The sequence below is a fragment of the Microcaecilia unicolor genome, chromosome 1 (assembly GCF_901765095.1).
Source record: "Microcaecilia unicolor chromosome 1, aMicUni1.1, whole genome shotgun sequence".
Classification (NCBI taxonomy): Eukaryota; Metazoa; Chordata; class Amphibia; order Gymnophiona; family Siphonopidae; genus Microcaecilia; species Microcaecilia unicolor.
In genome coordinates this window covers 278,591,459-278,616,039 of record NC_044031.1, presented here as the reverse complement: position 1 = coordinate 278,616,039, position 24,581 = coordinate 278,591,459, and the positions used below count along the sequence as shown (strand labels likewise).

The window sequence follows — 24,581 nt, the reverse complement described above, 5'->3', positions numbered from 1 at the left end:
GGGGGGATTAGGATGGGAGGTTGGGATTCAGAGAGAGATGGGGGGGCGGGAGGGTAGCAGTAGTTGAGGGACAGGGGAGCAATAAGAAACAACCTGGATTTTCCTGCAATCAGTCTGTTGATGGCATTCAGTGCTTTTGCTACATTCCTGTAATATTTGGGTTGTTTTCGTTGGTTCATGCATTTAATAGAATTATGCACAAATGTTCAGCTAAACCAGAAGGAGGGGAGAGATGGGTTGTTTGGGGGGGGGGGGGGGGTGAAAAATGGAAAATCAGTTGACGTTGGAAGAAGTACTGATAGTTGCTTGTTGTATTAGTGCCACAGTTGGTAGAAAATTGTGTTTGTATCACATTTTGCATACTACGTCAATAAACAGATTTAAACATTAAAAAAAAAAAGATTCCAGAGGGGATCCGGGAAATTATAGCCCGGTGAGCTGAACGACGGTGCCGGGGAAAATGATACTGACTATTATAAAGAACAAAATTACAGAGCATATTCAAAAGCATGGATTAATGAGACAAAGCCAACATGGATTTAGTGACGGGAAATCTTGCCTCACCAATCTATTGCATTTCTTTGAAGCGGTGAACAAACATGTGAGTAAAGGCGAGCCGGTTGATATTGTATCTGGATTTTCAAAAGGCGTTAGACAAAGTACCTCATGAAAGACTCCAGAAGAAACTGGGAGAGACATGGGATAGGAGGTAGTGTCCTACTGTGGATTAAAAACTGGTTAAAGGATAGAAAACAGAGAGTAGGGTTAAATAGTCACTACTTTCAATGGAGAAGGGTAGATAGTGGGGTTCCTCAGGGGTCTGTGCTGGGACCGCTGCTTTTTGACATATTTATAAAAGATCTAGAGATGGGAGTAACTAGTGAGGTAACTTACATTTCCGGATGACACAAAGTTATTCAAAGTTGTTAAATCATAAGAGGATTTTGAAAAATTACAAGAGGACCTTACGAGACTGGGCGTCTAAATGCCAGATGACGTTTAATGTGAGCAAGTGCAAAGTGATGCATGTGGGAAAGAGGAAACCGAACTATAGCTACGTAATGCAAGGTTCCACGTTAGGAGTCACCGACCAAGAAAGGGATTTTGGTGTCGCTGCTATGTTGAAATCCTCTGCTCAGAGTGCTGTGGTGGCTAAGTAAGCAAATAGAATACTAGGTATTATTAGGAAAGGAATGGAAAACAAAAGTGAGGACGTTATAATGCCTTTGTATCATTCCATGGTGCGACTGCACCTCGAACATTGTGTTCAATTCTGGTCGCCGCATCTGAAAAAAGATATGGTGGAATTAGAAAAGGTACAGAGAAGGGCGACGAAAATGATAAAGGGGATGGGACGACTTCCCTATGAGGAAAGGTTGAAGCATCTAGGGCTCTTCAGTTTGGAGAAGAGATGGCTGAGAGGAAATATAAGAGGTCTATAAAATAATGAGTGCAGTGGAACGGGTAGACATGAATCGTTTGTTTACTCTTACCAAAAATACTAGAACTAGGGGGCATGCGATGAAGCTACAAAGTAGTAAATTTAATACGAATCGGAGAAACGTTTTCTTCACTCAACATGTAATTAAACTCTGGAATTCGTGGCCAGAGAATATGGTAAAGGTGGTTAACTTAGTGGAATTTTAAAAGGGTCTGGACGGCTTCCTAAAGGAAAAGTTCATAGACCATTATTAAATTGACTTGGGGAAAATCCACTGCTTATTTCTGGGATAAACAGCATACAATGTATTGAGCTTTTTTGGGATCTTGTCAGGTATTGGTGACCTGGATTAGCCACTGTTGGAAACAGAATGCTGGGCTTGATGGACCTTTGGTCTGCCCCAGTGTGGCATTACTTATGTACTTATGAAGAAGCATCAAACCAAGTTAGCTGCTAGCGGAGAAACAGAAGTAGAACTCCAAGAGATGAACCAGCATACAGAGTGTGAACCAAAGACAGCTGGATATCAGTTGCCTGGCTTCAGGGTGCTGTGGAAATGGTTCCATGAATTCAAAATGAAAATAAAGGTACAAGACATCCAAAGCTCTCTGGAGATTGGCTGATTTCGTAGAGATCTGCCTTCAAACAGTTGAAGAAAGAAGAGGAGGAGCAGGAAGATATAAACACCCTGCAAAAGCACCTGAAAGACATGGAGAGGCTTTATGAAGAGAATATTTTAAAGCTAGATCTGGAAAACCAATCCAGAAGAAACTTGAGACTGAGGGGAATATGAGAGATTGTTAACAGAAGGGTATTTTTTTGAAATCACAAAATAAGTGCAATCCTCTCTCCTTCAGCAAGCAAATCAAAGCCATAGTAATAGAAAGAACACAGAGCACTGGGCCCTAGAGATAATAGGTCCAGAGACACTGTAGTGTGTTTTCTCCTGATTATTCTCCAAGCAGCAAGGCAGATGGGTCAACTGGAAAGGAACAGGCATGAAATATAAATACTTGCAGACACTGCTTCTGCTATGCTGTGAAGGTTTTAGAAAAATGATAAAAAGCTAAGGAATAAAAGTATCAGGCTATATCCCTTTGGACTGTTTTTCTCTTTAAAAAAGGGACATCCTATAGAGTACGAATATTAGCGGAGGCTGGCCTTCAAGAAGTACAGGAACCCTCAGCCAATCCCCCTCCTCCTTTATCCTGTGAGGAAACCGATGAACAAAGTGCCTATACCCAGTGGTGTGCTGGTAAATTTTTAACAGGCTCTCTCCATGGGTATAGCCAGTCCTGCAATTTGGGGGGGGGGGGGGGGGGGGGGCCCAGAGGTGCACCAATCTAGGTTTCAATCTAATTCATGTTTAATGTGGGATAAAATGCCATAAATAAGTAAATAAATAGATGGAAACTCTGAATGCTGAGCACCTGATTCTCTTAACATGATGTCTGTTTTAGTGGCCCTTTACCAGGAGGAAAAATAAATTTCTGCATTAATATAATATGTGCTAGGGTGTCCCTATAATCAGCCCCTCCAAATGACACACTGATTACGATTTAGAACAAATTACTACTCTACATGTGAAAAATTATTCCTTTATTATACTTCCCCTGTATACATTCGTATGCACAAGCCGGCATGTTTGAAAATATAACTTTTTTTTTTTTTAACAGTATCCTTCCCCATGGTCACTTTTTTTTTTTTTAAACAATATCCTTCCCCATGGTCCCCACCCCACCCACCTATTCCAGGCCTCCTCCCCGCTCCCCCGAGCCGCAGGGTGCCCTCCCAGCACATATCTGAAGCCTCCCTGATGGTCTTGTAGATTCTTTGGGACAGGAAAGATCCCCAGTCTTGCCCACTGCCAGCGCTGACCCTCCCTCCTGAGTCCTGCAGCATCTTCTTTAAAATGACTGCTGAGACTTATAACGGCAGCCTCAAGACTTCAACGAAGGTCTCACAAGGCCACCGCTGGAAGTCTCGGCAGCCATTTTTGAAGAGCATGTGGCAGTGGGCAGGAAACCTAGGGATCTTTCCTGCCCCAAAGAATCCACTAAACCACCAGGGTGGCTGCCTTCAGGTATGTGCTGGGATCCTGCGGCTCAGGGGAGGAGAGGCAAACTGGCTTGCCCTGCCTGAACAACTGGCATGCAAAATATTAAAAAATTTAACAGCCTGCTCTTGTGAGCTGGTGCAAGCCAGCTCCAGCACACCACTGCCTATACCTAAATGTCACAGAACAAAAAAAAGGAGGAAAATGCCTACAGCGACAGTCGGGAGAAAGCAAGGCAGGCATCTATGAATCAAGACTGAAGTTTGAATGAACCTCATAATGGAGAAGAGGTGAGCAAGGTGGACTTCAACTAGAGATTTTGTTTTTTTAATATTTTAAAGAGCACAGAAGACGACGACATTAGGAACTAATTATAGCTTAAAGACGCAGGAACCATTAATGTGCTAGAGCATGCTTTCTCTGAAGACCTGCGAAAGGGAGTGATGAAAGATGCAGGTAATTAAAGATGGGAGGTGTGGGGAAAAGGGAATGTGGGGGAACTTCTATACATTGGGATTATTAAATGAGTTGAGTGGTGGAGTGAATGGATGATGCCTAAGCTAAGAGAAAATGGCTGGATAATTGAGAGGGGATAGAAGTATGGCCAGGGTAAAATGATTAGATTTGTTTTTAATAATGTAAAATGGCTAATGTCCCCCCCAAAACAGTTTTTGATAAAGAAGCTGTCATGGAAATAACTATTTATTACCCAAACATGAGCATTTGATTTTCCATGAGAACCCAAACTCACAAGGCGCAAAAGTTAGAAGTCTCAAGAAATTTGGAATAGATGCATAAGAGGGCAATGGGCACCAAGAGCTTGGTAAATTGGTAAAGCATATGGAAAAAGTTAGGAATATACTCAAAAGAATTGGAGCTAGAGGAAGTTAACTTTCAGCTTAATAAAATTAAGCAAACCTATTTTGAATAAGGAAATATAGCCAATAAACTCCTAGTTCTTAAAATAAAAGAATTGAGAAATGATAATATATTGTGTGTAAAGGACAAACGGGAATATAGGTTAGGGGAAAAAGGCAACTTAGGATATGTTTTCAGCAGTTCTGTTGAGAACTTCATACTCCTAACCATATTGTACAAATGAGGACACCAACTGCTACTTGCAAGTGGCACAAAAAGGGATTGACAGAGCAAGATAGATATATAGGCCTGCCTGACCCACATTGAGGGGCCCTGTTTACTAAGCTGTGCTAGCGTTTTTAGCATGCGTGCTAAAATTAGCATGTACTGAACTCTAGAGTTGCCCATATGTTCCTCTGGGCAACTTAACATTTAGTGCATGCTAATCATTAGTGCACGCTAAAAATGCTAATGCACTCCTAGCGCTGCTTAGTAAACAGAGCCCTTAGTTATGTCTTTCAGATTCTTATGTATTATTGTCACATCTGCCATACTCAGATTATGGAAGAAGGGGGTTCCAAGCCAATGCATTATATAGTTGGACCAAAGGCCACACCAATTGTTCTTCAAATGTTTTATAAAATGTCATACTATAGCCATCAATACCTGGGCCTTTAGTTAATTGTATAACACCTAGACAGCTTTGTTTGATAGGCAGTATACCAAAAACTAAAACAAGTTTTCCTTAACAACATTTTGCTACTTTAAAGGGCATGGCCCAGGCAAGGCAGAGCAGGGAGGGTGTGGGGCAGGCAGTGAGATGACAACTCTGAGCGCATGCAGAACAGGAAGGCCCAGGGAAGACCTCCAAAATATGCCTTCACCACATATGGCTAAGCAGCAGGTAGGCCAAGTTATCTTGGAAAATTGAAAATCACTAATCCTTGAGAACTCATTAGCACCAGGTCTGCTATTGGTTACTTATGGAATTTGGGTACACTGAGAATGTGCAGCATGTCAGGACAGGTTGCAGGAAGATTATGTTTTGAATTTCCAAATGTTTTTGATCCTAAACTTATTTTTGCCTGTATAGGGAACATGTTTTACTGAATGAAGTGTTTTTGTTTACTTGCATCTCTCTGTGTGGCTATATTTGTTGAGGCTCTATGCCTGGCCACCACCCACATTACCACGAAGACTAAACCTCAGATACTGAACATAAACCCCCCACAAGTAGGCTTAAATAACTCTATACTCACCTAAGTTTACAGAGGACTAAGAAGCTGGATTTCAAATCTGATGGAATTTGATCTGGAAAGGTTAGTTTGGAGTCCGGTGTTACTCCAAGGTATTTAAACTTATCAACAGGCTGAACAGTTGAGTGATAGTCCATGTTCTGACAACCACTGGACTGTAGCTTAAAAACAGTCCACTACTACAGATAGAAACATTTCTTCACTTGTACAGAAACGGGTATAAATCTTTATGCTAGCTGCGTGAAGGTGAGAGTAGGCACTGAAAAGCTTAAGCACATCAAAAAGCTTCAGTATGTAAATTAACAGTGCAGAACCCTAAGGAACATCTTGAGACAGTTTAGGGCATTCAGAGGTTGTTAATCCAACTCTCAACTGCTGCTCATGTCATATAAGGTATGAGCAAAACTAATTCAAGACTACTGTCCTTATTCTCTGTAACTGTATTTGCCCAAGCAGACATTCATGATATACCGAATTAAATGACACTGTTATTTCTGAAAACATTTACCACAAAACCAGATCTTATAGTCTCTAGACCCTGTATCAATCTGTCAAGCATGGCAGTCATGGGTACATAAATACATAAGTATTGCCATATTGGTATTGGGACAGACTGAAGGTCCATCAAGCCCAGCATACCGTTTCCAACAGTGGCCAATTCAGGTCACCAGTACCTGGCAAGATACCAAAACGGTACAATACATTTTATGCTGCTTATTATAGAAATAAGCAGTGGATTTTCTCCAAGACCATTTTAATAATGGTCTATGGACTTTACCTTTAGGAAGCCATTCAAACCTTTTTAAAACCCTGCTAAGATAACCGCTTTTACTACATTCTCTGGCAAAGAATTCAAGAGTTTTATTACACGCTGAGTGAAGAAATATTTTCTCCGATTCATTTTAAATGTATTACTTTCTAGCTTCATTGCGTGCCCCCTAGTCCTAGTATTTTTGGAAGGAATAAACAATCGATTCACATCTACCCATTCCACTCCACTCATTATTTTATAGACCTCTATCATATCTCCCCACCACAGCCGTCTTTTCTCCAAACTGAACAGTTCTAGCTGCTTTAGCCTTTCCTCATAGGGAAGTCATCCCATCCCCTTTATCATTTGTGTCGCCCTTCTCTGTACCTTTTCTAATTCCACTATATCTTTTTTGAGATGTGGCGACCAGAATTGAACACAATATTCGAGGTGCGGTCACACCATGGAGCGATACAAAGGTATTATAACGTCCTCATTTTTGTTTTCCATTCCTTTCCTAATAATACCTACCAATCTATTTGCTTAAAAAAGTGTTTTATTCTTCAACTTACTAGGATTAGGAAAATGAGGACGTAACCAATCTCAAAAGTTTTTTTCATTTGTTGGAATATCAATACTTTCTGTTAGGTACAAAGGTGTCAAACCATAAAGAGATCTGAAAAGTAACGTACAAATCTTAAAGCGAGGCGCAGTGCCCCCGGTGCACGGAGCCGACATTAACATGGCGCCGTGCACCAAAGGGCCTGCCTGCCCGAAGCAGTGGGGAGCGAGCGAGGGGGTGAGGTCAGGACCCCACCTCGCAGGTGCTCCCCGCTGAGAGGGGTTGGGACTAAGGGGGGTTTAAAACCCCTAGGCTGAACTCGGACGGCCTCTTCGGCGTCCGGCACCAGCCAGCACCCGCCCACCCCCTCCCCGAGTGAAAATGAATTTGTACTGTATATATTTGTCGCACCTTTGGCGGGGTACCCAAGCCTGATGGTGTAAGCTAGACAGCTGGGATAGCTGCGCTTACGGTTGAGATCCCTTGCTGCACGGTGGGGAGCTCTGTGTATGATTGGTCAGTCTTGCTGTGACGGCGGACTAGGTTGGCTACTATGCCGCGAGCTGATTGGCTTGGGTATACCTGAGGGTTTATGTTTATAAGTGTTTGGATTTAAAATAAAGCTGCGGCCGAGTTGTGCCATGTTAAGAAATTACCATGTGTCTTGACTTATTATTATTATACAATGTATCGAAAGCCTTAGGCCCGAGGGGTCTCGGTTGCCTATGTTAAATTGGATGCAAGCTTCAACTGATAACCAATGCAACTTTATTAGAACTGGGGACACACAGTCATGTTTTTAGGCCAAGCACTGGTATTCTGACATCCTGCATATATACTATTGCTGTAATCTATGACAGAAAGAAACAAGCACTGAACCACCAAGTGAAAGACATGAGTTTCAAGTAAATTATGGACTCTTCTCAGTTCTCCGAGTAGAAGAAATGATTTTTTAACTAAAATATTAGTTTCGAGATCTAATGTTAATGTACTGGATAAGGTTATTCCTAAAAATTTGATGTTATCCACAAAAGAGAAGGTCTCATTACTCTATTTCAACATATTGTCATTCCAAATATCATCATCTTGACACAACAGCAAGAATTTAGTTTTTTCCTTATTGAGTTTCAGATGATGGTGTTAATACAGTCCATAATCAAACCTTTAAACCATCCCAGAACATTATTCCTGATACCTAATCCATCCAGGATACTCAATATCAATTGATGATCTACAAAACTGAACCACATTAAATAAATCAAATTGTAGTATTTTTGCTTAGTTCCCTTTCCCAAAAGTGACCAACCCTCCGTAAGTAAAGTAGTTAACACTGTTTGTGCTAAAATGTTTACAAAAACCTGATTGTGAATAATGCAGCACATCGAACCTATCCATATACTCCATCAACTGCTTCATCATCAAACCCTCCATAATTTTAACAAACAATAGGATCGAAGCTACAGGACGATAGTAACATCTGAGATTTTTTCCTTGTTATTTTTGGGAATTGGCGTTAAGAATTATATGATCCATCTCCCCTAAAAATTTACCTATGGCCAAATCCAGTCTTTAAATCTATGGAGAAATGGACTTGGGTCTGTTTTTATTATACATGGTGGACATACAACATAAAAGATCTATATTGATGAAAATACATACAAATCCTTATCCTACAGTGGGGAAAAAAATCCAACCAGTATCTATCAGCTGGAAAGATATCCTCCTTTCCTCTGTTAATAATCAACATCTCCATAGGAGCTTGAAGTAAAGAGAAGATAATTACCTGTAGCAGGTATTGTCCAAGGACAGCAGGCTGTATATATATAGTATTTAGGTGTACATTTGTATTCCTCAATTGATTTATTTTTTATATAATTTCAGGTTCTTGAGCCTTATATTTGTGTATGCGCTATTCATTTGCATCTCTTATTTATGTTTAATTTTATTAAGTGTATAGTCATTTTTAATGTTTTAATTATATGGCATTGTTAATGTATAGTTTATCTTATTTGTACAAGTTCTAGCTATATATTTATGCTTAATATTAATGTTTATTATCTGTCCTTTACTAGTTTAGACTCCCAAAGCAGGCTTTACAGCCGAAACATAGACCAAGTTGAGTAGAAGCAAGCCTAGCCCGTAACGATGTAAATAATTGTTGAAAGCCCATCGGGTTTCTTTGTGTTTTCATGATCTCTGCTGTTTATTACTGTGATTGGTCTGGTTCTTCTGATTTTATCTTTTGCCAAATGACAACAACAACAAGCATCTTGACAAGGATTCAGGGGAACAACTCTCTTATTAAAACTGCTTCCAAGCTCCTAACTTGATTAATGTTGTCAGGGCAAACCCTGTCTAGATTTCATGAGGAAAGTTTAGATTACCTGAAGCTAATGCCATTCACAAGTGAGACCAAATTAATGAGCTTATGAACATACTCTCTAGAGAAAACCCATTTAGCAACCTTAGACTTAAAATGATCAACTGCTGGGCCATTCATTTCAGGCTGAACCTAAATATTGGTAGCTTTCACCAGAATTATTAGCAATCTAAAATAGTTCCCTAATGGAATGACCTTCCTGGCAATTTATTTAGATTAAAACTGTTATTTGGCCTGTAAACTATTATCTATTGAACTTATAGCACATCATTCTTGTTGTAGATGTCTATATTCTTTTTCATATCCCTATGCATCTCTGTATACCACAGTAATGACAGCTGTTGTGGGACCTGTCTCCTTATCAGGTATATACCACTATAAAAAAACAGAAAAACATGTGAAAACCACTAAAAAAAATACTACAAGAAACAGTGAAGAGCTATAAAATGTAATTGTCAGCTGCAATGGAAAAAACTGAGGCGTGCTGTATGAATACAACAAATCTTGCACATTCCAAAAGAGGCCTTCAAGTCTTTACTCAAAAGATTGGGAACATGAGCTCTATGCTAGCAGAACCCATGTGTGACACTATGGTAATCTGCCTGACTTTAGAAAATAATTATTTTTTTCAGGCTCATTGGGTAAAGGATTACTATATTGCACTGCCAGGAATCTAGTTTCTCCCTGACCTCTCAGGAGTCTGAGGTGGTACAAAGACTTGTTGAGAACAGTACGGATGCAGAACCTTGTGCTTACCCTGGGTAGGTGGGAATAGCGGCTGGGGGCACAGCCCTCACTGCTCCATACACAGTTCGCCCTCGACCTCGCAGGTGAGCTCCTCGGAAAGCAGCTGCTGTTGTGGCAGCGGCAGCAGCAGTAGGGTATGGAAAGCCTGGAACTGTAAGGAAAGAAAAGAAAAAAGGTAAGACAACAATATCCATAAAAGCCACAAGCAAGTGTGTCTAAGCAACCCATCTAGAGGCTACCCGACATCAACAGTAAAAATAAATACAGAAAATAAATTAGAAAGCAGATGCTTACGTTAAATACTAGAGATGGGCAAAACTGACCAGAGTTCATTGTTTTCATGTTTATTAGTTTCCAAAAAAGTCTTATCTGTTGAGAATAAGTGTCTCTATCTGTGCCTAGTCTTTAGGATCACATGTATGCACATCAACTCCAATGGGGGGAAGAATACCTGGTGATTTCCTTTCCTTGAAACCCATTAGACCAGACAACTGGGTTATGTTCTCCCTACCAAAAAATGGAGGCAGAGAAACTGAACTAGTGGAATTGCCAGTATAAGGGCTGGTACAGTCCAGAACGTTTAGTATGCTAATGCCAAAGAAGCTTCATCCCACTGAAAAACTCACTGCAGAACAGTTTAAAATCTCTTACCAACTAACTCTGTATAAGAGGCTGAAGGAGGGAGAGTGAGCAATACTCTTAAATGCACCCTGGCACCAGTCTTCTAGAGCAGGTCCTGGACTGGTCGAGCAGGATTCAAGGAAAGGAAATTAACAAGTATGAATAAATTTGACCTCTTTTTATCCTGCTAGACCAGTCAAAGATTGGAATGTGCAAGAACAGTACATCACAGCGGTGGGGAAACCAAAGATCCCTGAATGATGATGCTGCAAAAGTCCACTTCTTCTCTTAGCTAAGAATGAAACAATGACCAAGTTGTTGCCTTACAGATATATTCTGGAGTGACTGCCTGAGTCTTTGCCAAGAAGCTGCTTGTGCCCGAATGCATTAGTACCATCTTCCAGAAGAGGATACAGGTGACCTCAATGGTTGCCTTAATCCACATGCTTTGGAGGACTTTGAGGCTGACTCCCCACTGCCTGATCCATGAAACAAGATGAACAGCACCCATCTGACTTACTGAAGGCTTTGCTACAATCAGATAATGCAGTAGCATTGTGCGAACATGATGAGCCCTCCATGAGCATAAGAATAACCATAATGGGTCAGACCAATGGTCTATCTAGCCCAGAATCCTGCTTCCAACAATGGCCAATCTGCTTCACAAGTACCTGGCAGAAACCAGCCATCCATGAAACAAGATGAACAGCCCATCCAACTTACTGAAAGATTTACTACAATCAGATAATGCAGTAGCACTGTGCAAATATGATGAACCTCCATGAACAACATAAGAATAACCATACTGGGTCAGACCAATGGTCCATCTAGCCCAGTATCTTGCTTGTGACAGTGGCTAATCCAGGTCACAAGTACCTGGCAGAAAACCAAATAGTAGCAACATTCCATGCTACCTATCCCAGAGCAGAGCAAGCAGTGCCTTCCCCCATGTCCATCTCAATAGCAGGAACTTGTCCAAACCTTTTTTTAAACCCATAAAAGCTAACCGCTGTTATTTGTTGAATGAAAAAAATATTTCCTTTGTATTTGTTTTAAAAGTATTTTCATGTAACTTCATTGAGTGTCCCCTAGTCTTTGTACTTTTTGAAAGAGTAAAAAATTGATTCACTTCTACTCATTCTACACTACTTATGACTGTGTCAAGTATGAATCCCTGTGGGACTCCAAAAGTCACATCAATTATCCTCATGAAGTTAAAGCGAATGCTACATACCTGTAGAGGGTATTCTCCGAGGACAGCAGGCCGATTGTTCTCACTGATGGGTGACGTCCACGGCAGCCCCTCCAATCGGAATCTTCACTAGCAAAAGCCTTTGCTAGCCCTTGCGCGCCGCTGCGCACCCGTCTTCCCACCCGAAACCGGCTCGTGCCGGCCAGTCTCATATGTAGCAAGACAAAGAGAAGGGAAGACACAACTCCAAAAGGGGAGGCGGGCGGGTTTGTGAGAACAATCAGCCTGCTGTCCTCGGAGAATACCCTCTACAGGTATGTAGCATTCGCTTTCTCCGAGGACAAGCAGGCTGCTTGTTCTCACTGATGGGGTATCCCTAGCCCCCAGGCTCACTCAAAACAACAAACATGGTCAATTGGACCTCGCAATGGCGAGGACATAACTGAGATTGACCTAACAATTTATCCAACTAACTGAAAGTGCAGCCTGGAACAGAATAAACATGGGCCTAGGGGGGTGGAGTTGGATTCTAAACCCCAAACAGATTCTGAAGCACTGACTGCCCGAACCGACTGTCGCGTCGGGTATCCTGCTGCAGGCAGTAATGAGATGTGAATGTGTGGACAGATGACCACGTCGCAGCTTTGCAAATCTCTTCAATAGTGGCTGACTTCAAGTGGGCTACCGACGCTGCCATGGCTCTAACATTATGAGCCGTGACATGACCCTCAAGAGCCAGCCCAGCCTGGGCGTAAGTGAAGGAAATGCAATCTGCTAGCCAATTGGATATGGTGCGTTTCCCCACAGCCACTCCCCTCCTGTTGGGATCAAAAGAAACAAACAATTGGGCGGACTGTCTGTTGGGCTGTGTCCGCTCCAGATAGAAGGCCAATGCTCTCTTGCAGTCCAATGTGTGCAGCTGACGTTCAGCAGGGCAGGAATGAGGACGGGGAAAGAATGTTGGCAAGACAATTGACTGGTTCAGATGGAACTCCGACACAACCTTTGGCAAGAACTTAGGGTGAGTGCGGAGGACTACTCTGTTATGATGAAATTTGGTGTAAGGGGCCTGGGCTACCAGGGCTTGAAGCTCACTGACTCTACGAGCTGAAGTAACTGCCACCAAGAAAATGACCTTCCAGGTCAAGTACTTCAGATGGCAGGAGTTCAGTGGCTCAAAAGGAGGTTTCATCAGCTGGGTGAGAACGACATTGAGATCCCATGACACTGTAGGAGGTTTGACAGGGGGCTTTGACAAAAGCAAACCTCTCATGAAGCGAACACCTAAAGGCTGTCCTGAGATCGGCTTACCTTCCACAAGGTAATGGTATGCACTGATTGCACTAAGGTGAACCCTTACAGAGTTGGTCTTGAGACCAGACTCAGACAAGTGCAGAAGGTATTCAAGCAGGGTCTGTGTAGAACAAGAGCGAGGATCTAGGGCCTTGCTGTCACACCAGACGGCAAACCTCCTCCATAGAAAGAAGTAACTCCTCTTAGTGGAATCTTTCCTGGACGCAAGCAAGATACGGGAGACACCCTCTGACAGATCCAAAGAGGCAAAGTCTACACTCTCAACATCCAGGCCGTGAGAGCCAGGGACCGGAGGCTGGGATGCAGAAGCGCCCCTTCGTTCTGGGTGATGAGGGTCGGAAAACACTCCAATCTCCACGGTTCTTCGGAGGATAACTCCAGAAGAAGAGGGAACCAGATCTGACGCGGCCAAAAGGGAGCAATCAGAATCATGGTGCCTCGGTCTTGCTTGAGTTTCAACAAAGTCTTCCCGACCAGAGGTATGGGAGGATAAGCATACAATAGACCTTCCCCCCAGTCCAGAAGGAAGGCATCCGATGCCAGTCTGCCGTGGGCCTGAAGCCTGGAACAGAACTGAGGGACCTTGTGGTTGGCTCGAGATGCGAAGAGATCCACCAAGGGGGTGTCCCACACTTGGAAGATCTGGCGCACCACTCGGGAGTTGAGCGACCACTCGTGAGGTTGCATGATCCTGCTCAGTCTGTCGGCCAGACTGTTGTTTACGCCTGCCAGGTATGTGGCTTGGAGCACCATGTCTTGACGGCGAGCCCAGAGCCACATACTGACGGCTTCCTGACACAGGGGGCGAGATCCAGTGCCCCCCTACTTGTTGATGTAATACATGGCAACCTGGCTGTCTGTCTGAATTTGGACAATTTGATGGGACAGCCGATCTCTGAAAGCCTTCAGAGCGTTCCAGACCGCTCGTAACTCCAGGAGATTGATCTGCAGATCGCGTTCCTGGAGGGACCAGCTTTCTTGGGTGTGAAGCCCATCGACATGAGCTCCCCACCCCAGGAGAGACGCATCCGTAGTCAGCACTTTTTGTGGCTGAGGAATTTAGAAGGGACGTCCCAGAGTCAAATTGGACCAAATCGTCCACCAATACAGGGATTTGAGAAAACTCGTGGACAGGTGGATCACGTCTTCTAGATCCCCAGCAGCCTGAAACCACTGAGAAGCTAGGGTCCATTGAGCAGATCTCATGTGAAGGCGGGCCATGGGAGTCACATGAACTGTGGAGGCCATGTGGCCCAGCAATCTCAACATCTGCCGAGCTGTGATCTGCTGGGACGCTCGCACCCGCGAGACAAGGGACAACAAGTTGTTGGCTCTCGCCTCTGGGAGATAGGCACGAGCCATCCGAGAATCCAGCAGAGCTCCTATGAATTCGAGTCTCTGCACTGGGAGAAGATGGGACTTTGGATAATTTATCACAAACCCCAGTAGCTCCAGGAGGCGAATAGTCATCTGCATGGACTGTAGAGCTCCTGCCTCGGATGTGTTCTTCACCAGCCAATCGTCGAGATATGGGAACACGTGTACCCCCAGCCTGAGAAGTGCCGCTGCTACTACAGCCAAGCACTTCGATAACACTCTGGGTGCAGAGGCGAGCCCAAAGGGTAGCACACAGTACTGGAAGTGACGTGTGCCCAGCTGAAATCGCAGATACTGTCTGTGAGCTGGCAGTATCGGAATGTGCGTGTAGGCGTTCTTCAAGTCCAGAGAGCATAGCCAGTCATTTTCCTGAATCATGGGGAGGAGGGTGCCCAGGGCAAGCATCCTGAACTTTTTTTTGACTAGATATTTGTTCAGGGCCCTTAGGTCTAGGATGGGACGCATCCCCCCTGTTTTCTTTTCCACAAGGAAGTACCTGGAATAGAATCCCAGCCCTTCCTGCCCGGATGGCACGGGCTCGACCGCATTGGCGCTGAGAAGGGCGGAGAGTTCCTCTGCAAGTACCTGCTTGTGTTGGAAGCTGTAAGACTGAGCTCCCGGTGGACAATTTGGAGGTTTGGAGGCCAAATTGAGGGTGTATCCTTGCTGGACTATTTGGAGAACACACTGATCGGAGGTTATGAGAGGACACCTTTGGTGAAAAACTTTCAACCTCCCTCCGACTGGCAGGTCGCCCGGCACTGACACTTGGATGTCGGCTATGCTCTGCTGGAGCCAGTCAAACGCTCGTCCCTTGCTTTTGCTGGGGAGCCGAGGGGCCTTGCTGAGGCGCACGCTGCTGACGAGAGCGAGCGCGCTGGGGCTTAGCCTGGGCCGCAGGCTGTCGAGAAGGAGGATTGTACCTACGCTTACCAGAAGAGTAGGGAACAGTCTTCCTTCCCCCATAAAAACGTCTACCTGTGGAGGTAGAAGCTGAAGGCTGCCGGTGGGAGAACTTGTCGAAAGCGGTATCCCGCTGGTGGAGCTGCTCTACCACCTGTTTGACCTTCTCTCCAAAAATATTGTCCGCACAGCAAGGTGAGTCCGCAATCCGCTGCTGGATCCTATTCTCCAGGTCGGAGGCACGCAGCCATGAGAGTCTGCGCATCACCACACCTTGAGCAGCGGCCCTGGACGCAACATGAAAGGTATCATATACCCCTCTGGCCAGGAATTTTCTGCACGCCTTCAGCTGCCTGACCACCTCCTGAAATGGCTTGGCTTGCTCAGGAGGGAGCTTGTCCACCAAGCCCGCCAACTGCCGCACATTGTTCCACATGTGTATGCTCGTGTAGAGCTGGTAAGACTGAATTTTGGCCACGAGCATAGAAGAATGGTAGGCCTTCCTCCCAAAGGAGTCTAAGGTTCTACAGTCTTTGCCCGGGGGCGCCGAAGCATGCTCCCTAGAACTCTTAGCCTTCTTTAGGGCCAAATCCACAACTCCAGAGTCGTGAGGCAACTGAGTGCGCATCAGCTCTGGATCCCCATGGATCCGGTACTGGGACTCGATCTTCTTGGGAATATGGGGATTACTTAGAGGCTTGGTCCAGTTCGCCAGCAATGTCTTTTTTAGGACATGATGCATGGGTACTGTGGACGCTTCCTTAGGTGGAGAAGGATAGTCCAGGAGCTCAAACATTTCAGCCCTGGGCTCGTCCTCCACAACCACCGGGAAGGGGATGGCCGTAGACATCTCCCGGACAAAGGCCGCAAAAGACAGACTCTCGGGAGGAGAAAGCTGCCTTTCAGGGGAGGGAGTGGGATCAGAAGGCAGGCCATCAGACTCCTCGTCAGAGAAATATCTGATGTCCTCCTCCTCCTACCACAAGGCCTCACCATCGGTATCAGACACAAGTTCACGGACCTGTGTCTGAAGCCGTGCCCGGCTCGACTCCGTGGAACCACGGCCACGGTAGGAACGAGAGGTAGACTCCCTCGCCCGCACCGGCGAAGCTCCCTCCGCCGACGTCGTTGGGGAGCCTTCCTGGGAGGCGACCGCAGTCGGTACTGCAAGCGGCACCGATGTCGGAGACCTCACCCCGGGCAAGGGACCAGCCGGCGCCTCACTCGACGGTACCGGTGGCGCTAGCACCCCCGGTACCAGAGGGGAAGGGCGCAACAGCTCTCCCAGGATCTCTGGGAGGACGGCCCGGAGACTCTCGTGCAGAGCGGCTGTGGAGAAAGACGTGGAAGCCGATGCAGGTGTCGATGTCAGAGTCTGTTCCGGGCGTGGAGGCTGTTCCGGGCTGTCCATAGTGTAGCGCAACGACACCTCTTGAACAGAGGGTGAGCGGTCCTCTCGGTGCCGATGCCTACTGGGTGCCGACTCCCTCGGCGACCCAGAGCTCTCGGTGCCGATACGGGAAGGGGACCGGTGTCGATGCTTCTTTGATTTTTTGGAACGAAGCATGTCACCGGAGCTTCCCGGCACCGACAAGGAGGACGTAGAATCCAGCCGTCGCTTCCTCGGGGCCGAGGCTGAAGAAGGTCGGTCTCGGGGGGGGGCTGTACCGCAGGAGCCCTCAGGGTAGGGGGAGACCCACCCGAAGGCTCACTGCCACCAGCAGGGGAATGGACAGCCCTCAGCTGCACTCCAGTCGAAGCACCACCGTCCGACGACATCAGCAGAAGTGGAGGTCTCGATACCACCGACGCAGCCTTCCGATGTCTCAGCCCCGATGCAGAGGGTCGATGCCTCGATGCAGTCGCGGCCGAGGGCGGAGGTCTTGACGCTGTCGACGTTGATGCACTCGATACTCCCGGTTCCGATGCTGACGAAGAGCCCGAGAACAAAACGTTCCACTGGGCCAATCTCGCTACCTGAGTCAGCTTTTATAAAAGGGCGCACAGACTACAGGCCTGCGGGCGGTGCCCAGCCCCCAGACACTGAAGACACGACGCGTGCCTGTCAGTGAGCGAGATTACCCGGGCGCACTGGGTGCACTTCTTGAAGCCGCTGGGAGACTTCGATGACATGGGCGGAAAAATCACGCCGGCAAGATCAAAACTCGTGATTGCGTACGGCACCAAAAAGAGGGGGAGAAAAAATTCGACCCGAGGCCTCAAAAGGGCCTACCCCGAAGACGAAAAGAAACTTAACGGGGCAAAAACTGAAAATAGAGGAACAGGAAAAAGACCGAAAAGGTCTTCTTCCGAAATCCTTTTTTTTTTCTGTAGCGAAAAGTCAAAAAAGACGCGCGAGGTCAACTTAAGGGGCGCGAACAGCGTAACACGACCGTACCGAGCGCGGACAAAGAAGACTGGCCGGCACGAGCCGGTTTCGGGCGGGAAGACGGCCGCGCATGCGCGATGCGCATCGGCGCGCGAGGGCTAGCAAAGGCTTTTGCTAGTGAAGATTCCGATTGGAGGGGCTGCCGTAGACGTCACCCATCAGTGAGAACAAGCAGCCTGCTTGTCCTCGGAGAATCACTTTCTCCCTGATAGTCACAGAGAGGTCCTTGGGGTGATAGTATCTGAGGATCTGAAGGTGACAAAACAGCGGTCAGAAGGATGATAGGCTGCTTCCACTGAGTCCATTGCTGTGAGGCTGGAAGAGATCACCTACATTTGGAAACATGGGGAAACTACATTTGGCAAGAATGGGACTGTATGGAGAGAGAATGTCTCATCCATGAAGCCTAAGTACAGGTCCCTACAAGGAAGGCCTGTAACTCTAAGAACCACTGTGCAGAAAAACCAGCCAGAAGGAAAACATCTTCAATGCAAGGTCCTTTAAGGAGGATCCCTTCACAATGTCAACTGGCTGCTCACCAGGGCACCAAGTCAAGGCCTCAATGCGGTCAAATGCATTTGCTGCCTCTTAAGAGCCACACTACATTAGGGTGAGTCAAAGACAGACAGATGTCACCTGGACCCTCAAGAAATTGACAGTTAGGTTTGATCCAGGCCAGTCTGCAAGACATCCAGGACAGAAGTCATATTTGGTTGGCGAGGGGGTGCACATCACCCCTCAAACCTCATCACACGATGTATGCACCAGGACAAAGAGTTTTCAATATTGTGGCAATCACCAAGGAAGGGTAAGCCTGGTTTCTCAGATACTGTCCTCTTCTTCATGACTACCAGGGCGTGACCCCACACAAGAGGCAGAGCACCCACCAGAAAGCAGACTATATGTGAGCACCATGGCCACTGGGGACAGTCCAGAGCTATCAGGATCACCTGAAATGGCTGTCTGGATACATGCAGAAGGACCCTGCTGAATAGTTCAAGGTGCACCTATGTTGGTTGATCCAAACTCTTTTCTGAAGCATAGGGGACACTGGGCATTCTGCCGCAACATCAATATGTTGTAATACTGCTGGCCCGGCAGGGTCTGAAAGGAGTCAAAATCCAACTTCCTTGGATCCAATGTGCTTTGGCTGAGAAATCCATCTGCATATTTGTCAGTCCCCGCGATGTGGACTGCTGAAGGTGCCATGAGGTGCTTCTCCACCCAACTGCACTACCAGCTGGCTTTCAAATGTCACTTCCACACTCCAGGTGCCTCCTTGCTGGATGATATAGACCAGCTCTGTGGCATTGTCTGAGATTACCTGAACCATCTTGCCTCCCACCAGGGGAAAAAAAGTGCTCTTGGGCTAAGTCAACCACTCCTGTCTCTAGTTAATTGATGGACCATGCTGATTCAGACTGAGACCAAAGATCTCTGATGGGTCGGCCGGGGCAGTGGGCTCCCCAGTGATACAGGCTTGCATCCATGGTCACCAGAAGTAAACTCTGAAGAGTGGTTCATACAGCCTCTCAGTTGAAGACAGTGCCACAAGGAGATGCCATAAAGGTCTCTGAAAATGTCATGTGAACCTCCAAAGTGTACTCCCTACTGGGGAACATTTTGGAGGGCTCATTACCTCTACTTTGATCTGAGGTAATGGGCCCACTCATGGGAAAGGTGACAGTGCCTTCCACCTGCACCAGCTGACCCTCATTGAGGCTGTTTACCCCCTTTTGGTCCTTTGCCCTTCACACGCCCTGTGGGACGGTCCAAGACAGACTGCAACTTGGACCCCCCCCCCACGATGCGCTTCACAGATTGCTCAGATGAAACTGCCCCTAGTCTTTGAAACAAGACCTACCCTTTACTGCACACTTTTATCGCCAAAGGGCAGGCCTCTGGAAGCCACCGGTACTGGGGCTCCCCTACGATCTCTCCGAATAGGCACCCCCAGAAGGGCAGCTTGCTGTGGCATGACTTGGAGGCCATATCTACTGCCCCACTGTGGGGCCACAGCCACCTGCAGACCACATAAACATAACATTGCCTGGGAAGAAAAACGTACTAAGTGATAAGGCATATCCACTAGGAAAGCTGCCCCAGATTTAAGCAAACCCCTTCGTGGACTCTGGCCTCTGCTGGGCCCATCTCAACTTGAGCCCAGGCCACAAAGCCCCAAATTTTCTGAAGTCCCTTGCTGGAGCCCCCCTGATATCAAGGGGATGCTCCCAATGTGGCCTCATCACTCTTGCGGCAAAAATAACCAGCTGTGATGCTTTGCCACTGTCTCTCAGAGGCTCTGCACCTGTGTGCACTGGGCATACCCAAATGACTGGCCAAAATCTCATCAGGGTAAGGTGGGGAGGGGAGGGATTGGCCTGAATGCTCTCCCTGCCAGAGATGTCCTTCCAGCAGTCTACACCACTCAAAGTCTCTCCAGAAAATGGCAGCCACAGAACTTTATTTCAGCAAATAGCTCCAATTTTTTTCTCCAAAGGAGTTCTGCAGGGCACTGAGGAGGGGAGACCGGGTGAGAAGGGGAGGAGGTTCCACACAGAGACAAGGGGACCACTGCCAGAGTGCCTCACCAAGTGCAAGTCTATGGGTTAGCCTCAAGGCACTACAGAGATACTCAACATGGCCCAATCACCAGGAGCAGTTAGTCATGGGAGTCAATCTCGGGGACCGCAAGCCATGTACTGCTGGCAGTCAGGCCCAGGAACCAAACTGCTATACCAGCCAAAACTACACCATTTGCTGGAAGCAGAAAAATACCACAGGTTACCAGACTACACCAGCCCTTATACCGGTAATCTCAATGGAAGTGTTCAGTTTCTCTACCTCCCTCTGCTAGTAAGACAACACAACTCAACTGTCTGGACTGGTTTAGCAGGATAAAAAGGAGCCATCCAGTTAGCCTGACAGATGTTTCAGCAACCTGAAACATTGCCAGTAGGTGTATAGTGTTAGCATATAGCACTATACAATACTTGTGTAAACTTAAAAAAATTACAATTGTAGAAAAGGAAAGGAATTAAAAACACACTTTTCTATACCTTCTTAATGTCCAGCAAATTCAGATAAGGACAAGAGAGGATGCTGCAGAGTCCAGTCTTCTGACTGAACATTCAAATTTGAAGTACAGCTGTCCAAACAAGGTGCTCTTCAATAGTCTTCATAATTACAGAAATATTTTTAATAAATACAAGCTGTACTGCATGAATCCAAAGGCAGTATTCATTCCGTTCAAGTCCCAAGGTTGCAAGATAAAATTTTATTTTAAACATACTACTAATCTGTACCACCACACCTTAGCTATTTCAACAAAAGTACTTTACGAGTTTATTAGCACAGAGGCAACTAGGACATAGTGGGTCAAATATACAGAATTAAAATTATTAAAATAGGCTCAAAGCTGATCACCTAAATCAAGTTATGTCTTTACCTCTAACACTGCCAAAATTGCACCAATTTGGATTATAATTGTCCTTTTAAATCATAGTCCAATTTGCCCATCCCTAGGCAAAACAGCAACTCTGTTCAGTCTATCACGTACAGCGTGCAGCTTGCAATGAAGGGTGCATGCGTATGCTTCCACAGACAGGCGCCACTCACATGCCTCTGTGTTACTATGCTACACAATTAATGAGAACTTCAGACTGCCATGCTGTACATAGTTTTCATATTCATGCCTAACTTAATTAGGATATACTTAATCTATACATTTTTCTATTGATACAAATAACCCTTTTTCCAGCAATTTCTTACTGGAGTGCATGCAGGGTCTGACATACAACATTCCTACTGTTTTCTTCCCCCTCTCCTAAAAAGCATGCAGTCAGAAACAAGCAAGATGAAATTGCCACATGCTTTATAGAACTTTATTTTTGCTTAGAAGTGAGGGTGAAAAAGAAGGGGTAAAAGATTTGCATAACTCTGCAGCACTAAAAAAGTGCTATATTAACACGTTACATGACCTTTCTATAGCAGTGTACGATGCTCATCATGTTGACCATGTGGAGGCCAATCTTTATAAACCCAGTGTTTCCCCAACTCACATTCCCTGAGGACCATCAACAAATCTGCTTTAAGGATATCCACAATTAATAATCACGATATGTATTTACATGTACTTTAGGTCAGAGAATCAGGATCATTTCTATATTTTCGGTTATCCTGAAAATCAGTGCTCTTTAGGATAATCAAGGAACAAATTTGGGAATTACTTATAAAGTATATCCTTTTCATTGTAAAAGTTACTGTAAAAAAAAAAAACAAACAAGACTGGTTGAATACAACTGCCCTGTGATGAAGTCCTAGTTTGCATTTTAGCTATTACTATACATATATAAGCCATACAGCAAGCTATGGCATTCAAAATGTTCTCCAGTGAAACAGGAGAACGCTGAGAAGGAATCTCACAAAGGCATCATACTGATTAACATGTTTCCTTTCTATACAGCAGACTGAACAGATATGGCTTGTGTTTCCCCGAAAATAAGACACTGTCTTATATTAATTTTTGCTCCCCAAGACCCCCTAGGTCTTATTTTCAGGGGAGGCCTTATTTTTCGGGGAAACATCGGGTCGCCCCCCCCCCCCCCAACCGAGATCGCCGGCTCCCCCTGCCCTCAGTCGCTCCCGGAACTAACCTCTTAAACGCTTCCTTTCACCATTCATCTTCGCACTCGCCGCAAGCAGCAGGGCAGGCCACTCCTTCCTTCCGCGAGGAAAGAGTGGCCTGCCCTGCTGCTTGCGGCGAGTGCGAAGGTGAAAGGAAGCGTTTAAGAGGTTAGTTCCGGGAGCGACTGAGGGCGGGGGGGGGAGCCGCCGATCGAGGGGGGGAGCCTGCGATCTCGGGTGGGGGGGTGACCCCGATGTTTCCCTGAAAAATAAAGCCTCCCCTGCTAGGTCTTATTTTCGGGGGAGGCCTTATATTTTCAAATTGCAGCAAGACCTCTACTAGGTCTTATTTTCGGAGGATGTCCTATTTTCGGGGAAACACGGTATATTAGTTTACACAGAAGCAATTTAAATTTTTCATTTCAGTATCAACTCACCAAAAGAGAATTTTCAGATCAGACACAAGCTTGCAATTTAACTTTCACAAGGGCTGTTGCCTGCATTAACTTATGTTATGATCTTCAGTTGCTACAGTGCTCCAGAATTATATTCTATACCAAACCATCTGGAGTCTGCTATACTTACGGCCACCACTATAAAACTAAGGGATTTAAGGGAGCAGTTCATCCCTTTAAATTGGGATGTTTTCTTTGGAAAATTATGCATGGATTAATACCACTTTACTTGATATCTCTTGTGCACTATGCGTCAGGTGGAAAATTGTATAACATTTTTAAACATTTTAATTCTCTCCTGTTTGATTTTCAGAATCCTAAGGGTATTATTTTGAAGAGATATTTTATGCGTCTGTTTGCATATCAGGCAGCCAAGTTTTGGAAATCTTTAGCCAATAATTTACAATTTTTATCTTCTCTTGATATGTTTAAGAAGGGTCTAAAGACCCTGTTGTACTCTCTAGTCTAGTGGTTAGTGCAGCAGACTTTGATCCTGGAGAACTGGGTTTGACTCCCACTGCAGCTCCTTGTGACTCTGGGCAAGTCACTTAACCCTCCATTGCCCCTGGTACAAAATAAGTACCTGTATATACTATGAAAACCGCATTTAGTTGCAAAAACCACAGAAAGGCGGTACATCAAGTCCCATTTCCCTTTCACCATTCATTGCCCCAGGTACAAATAAGTACCTGTATATACTATGAAAACCGCATTTAGTTGCAAAAACCACAGAAAGGCGGTACATCAAGTCCCATTTCCCTTTCCCCTGAATATGTGACTAATAAATAACGAGTGTTAGCTCTGTTGAGTTATTCTATATTTCTTAGATCCTAGACGTACTGCGGTCTAAAGTATTACTGTACCCTGCTTTGAACTATTCAAATGGAATTAGTGGTCTATAAGAAATTAACTAATTGTATGTTTTTCTCCTAGTCATTTGTAGTATTTTGATATGTCATATTTTAGACTTGAACCCCTATCTGAACCTGCTCAAAATTTGCATATGTCACCATGTTTATGGAGGATCCTGGTATGTTCAACATGACAAGTACAGTAGCACTATGAATGCCTAGATGAAAATACTTTCAAGCTTATTAGATCATATTTATATACATTTTTCTCTATTTGCAGAAAATTAGATGGTTTACAACATAAAATACGCACACTATACATTCATCAGATTCTTCTAACAAATTATTTAGAAGCATTTATATTACACCTATCATATAAAATCCTAAGAAAGGCACAATGAAAATCTGAAACAAATTGATCAAATAAAATAAACAACTAGCCAGTCAATAATACCTCATCCACAAAATGTTTCACTTGCATACCCATAACTTAATTCAACAAATATGCCTGATTGAACTTGGTGCATTTCTTATAAATACAAAAACAAAAAAAAAGACAACAAAAAAAGAATATAAAGAAAAGCAATACTGCTTGGGACCACAATGTTCATAGCTTCAAATCTCCAGCCTAGAACATAGACAGCAGCCCTATCCAAGGACTCGTTAGTGTGAAGATGTTATAATTTCAATTGGTCTGGCCCAAAGACAAGAATCTTCACTTAGATCACTAAAGCTGTATGGGGCAGCTTAGCTCTACTGTTGCTTTGTATAGTTCTTAATTCAGCAGGCCATGCTCTCCCTT

The 24,581-nt window shown here is 45.1% G+C and overlaps 1 protein-coding gene across 5 annotated transcripts in view; it reads right to left on the bottom strand.

The window, feature by feature from the left end:
* RBFOX2 (RNA binding fox-1 homolog 2) overlaps positions 1-24,581 on the bottom strand; it is a 769,335-nt gene that overhangs the window by 177,315 nt on the left and 567,439 nt on the right. For all 5 annotated transcript variants that reach the window (XM_030206954.1, XM_030206969.1, XM_030206978.1 and 2 more), the window contains one exon: positions 10,061-10,202. In XM_030206954.1, coding sequence (XP_030062814.1) covers positions 10,061-10,202 — 142 coding nt within the window. The remainder of the gene's footprint in view (positions 1-10,060; positions 10,203-24,581) is intronic.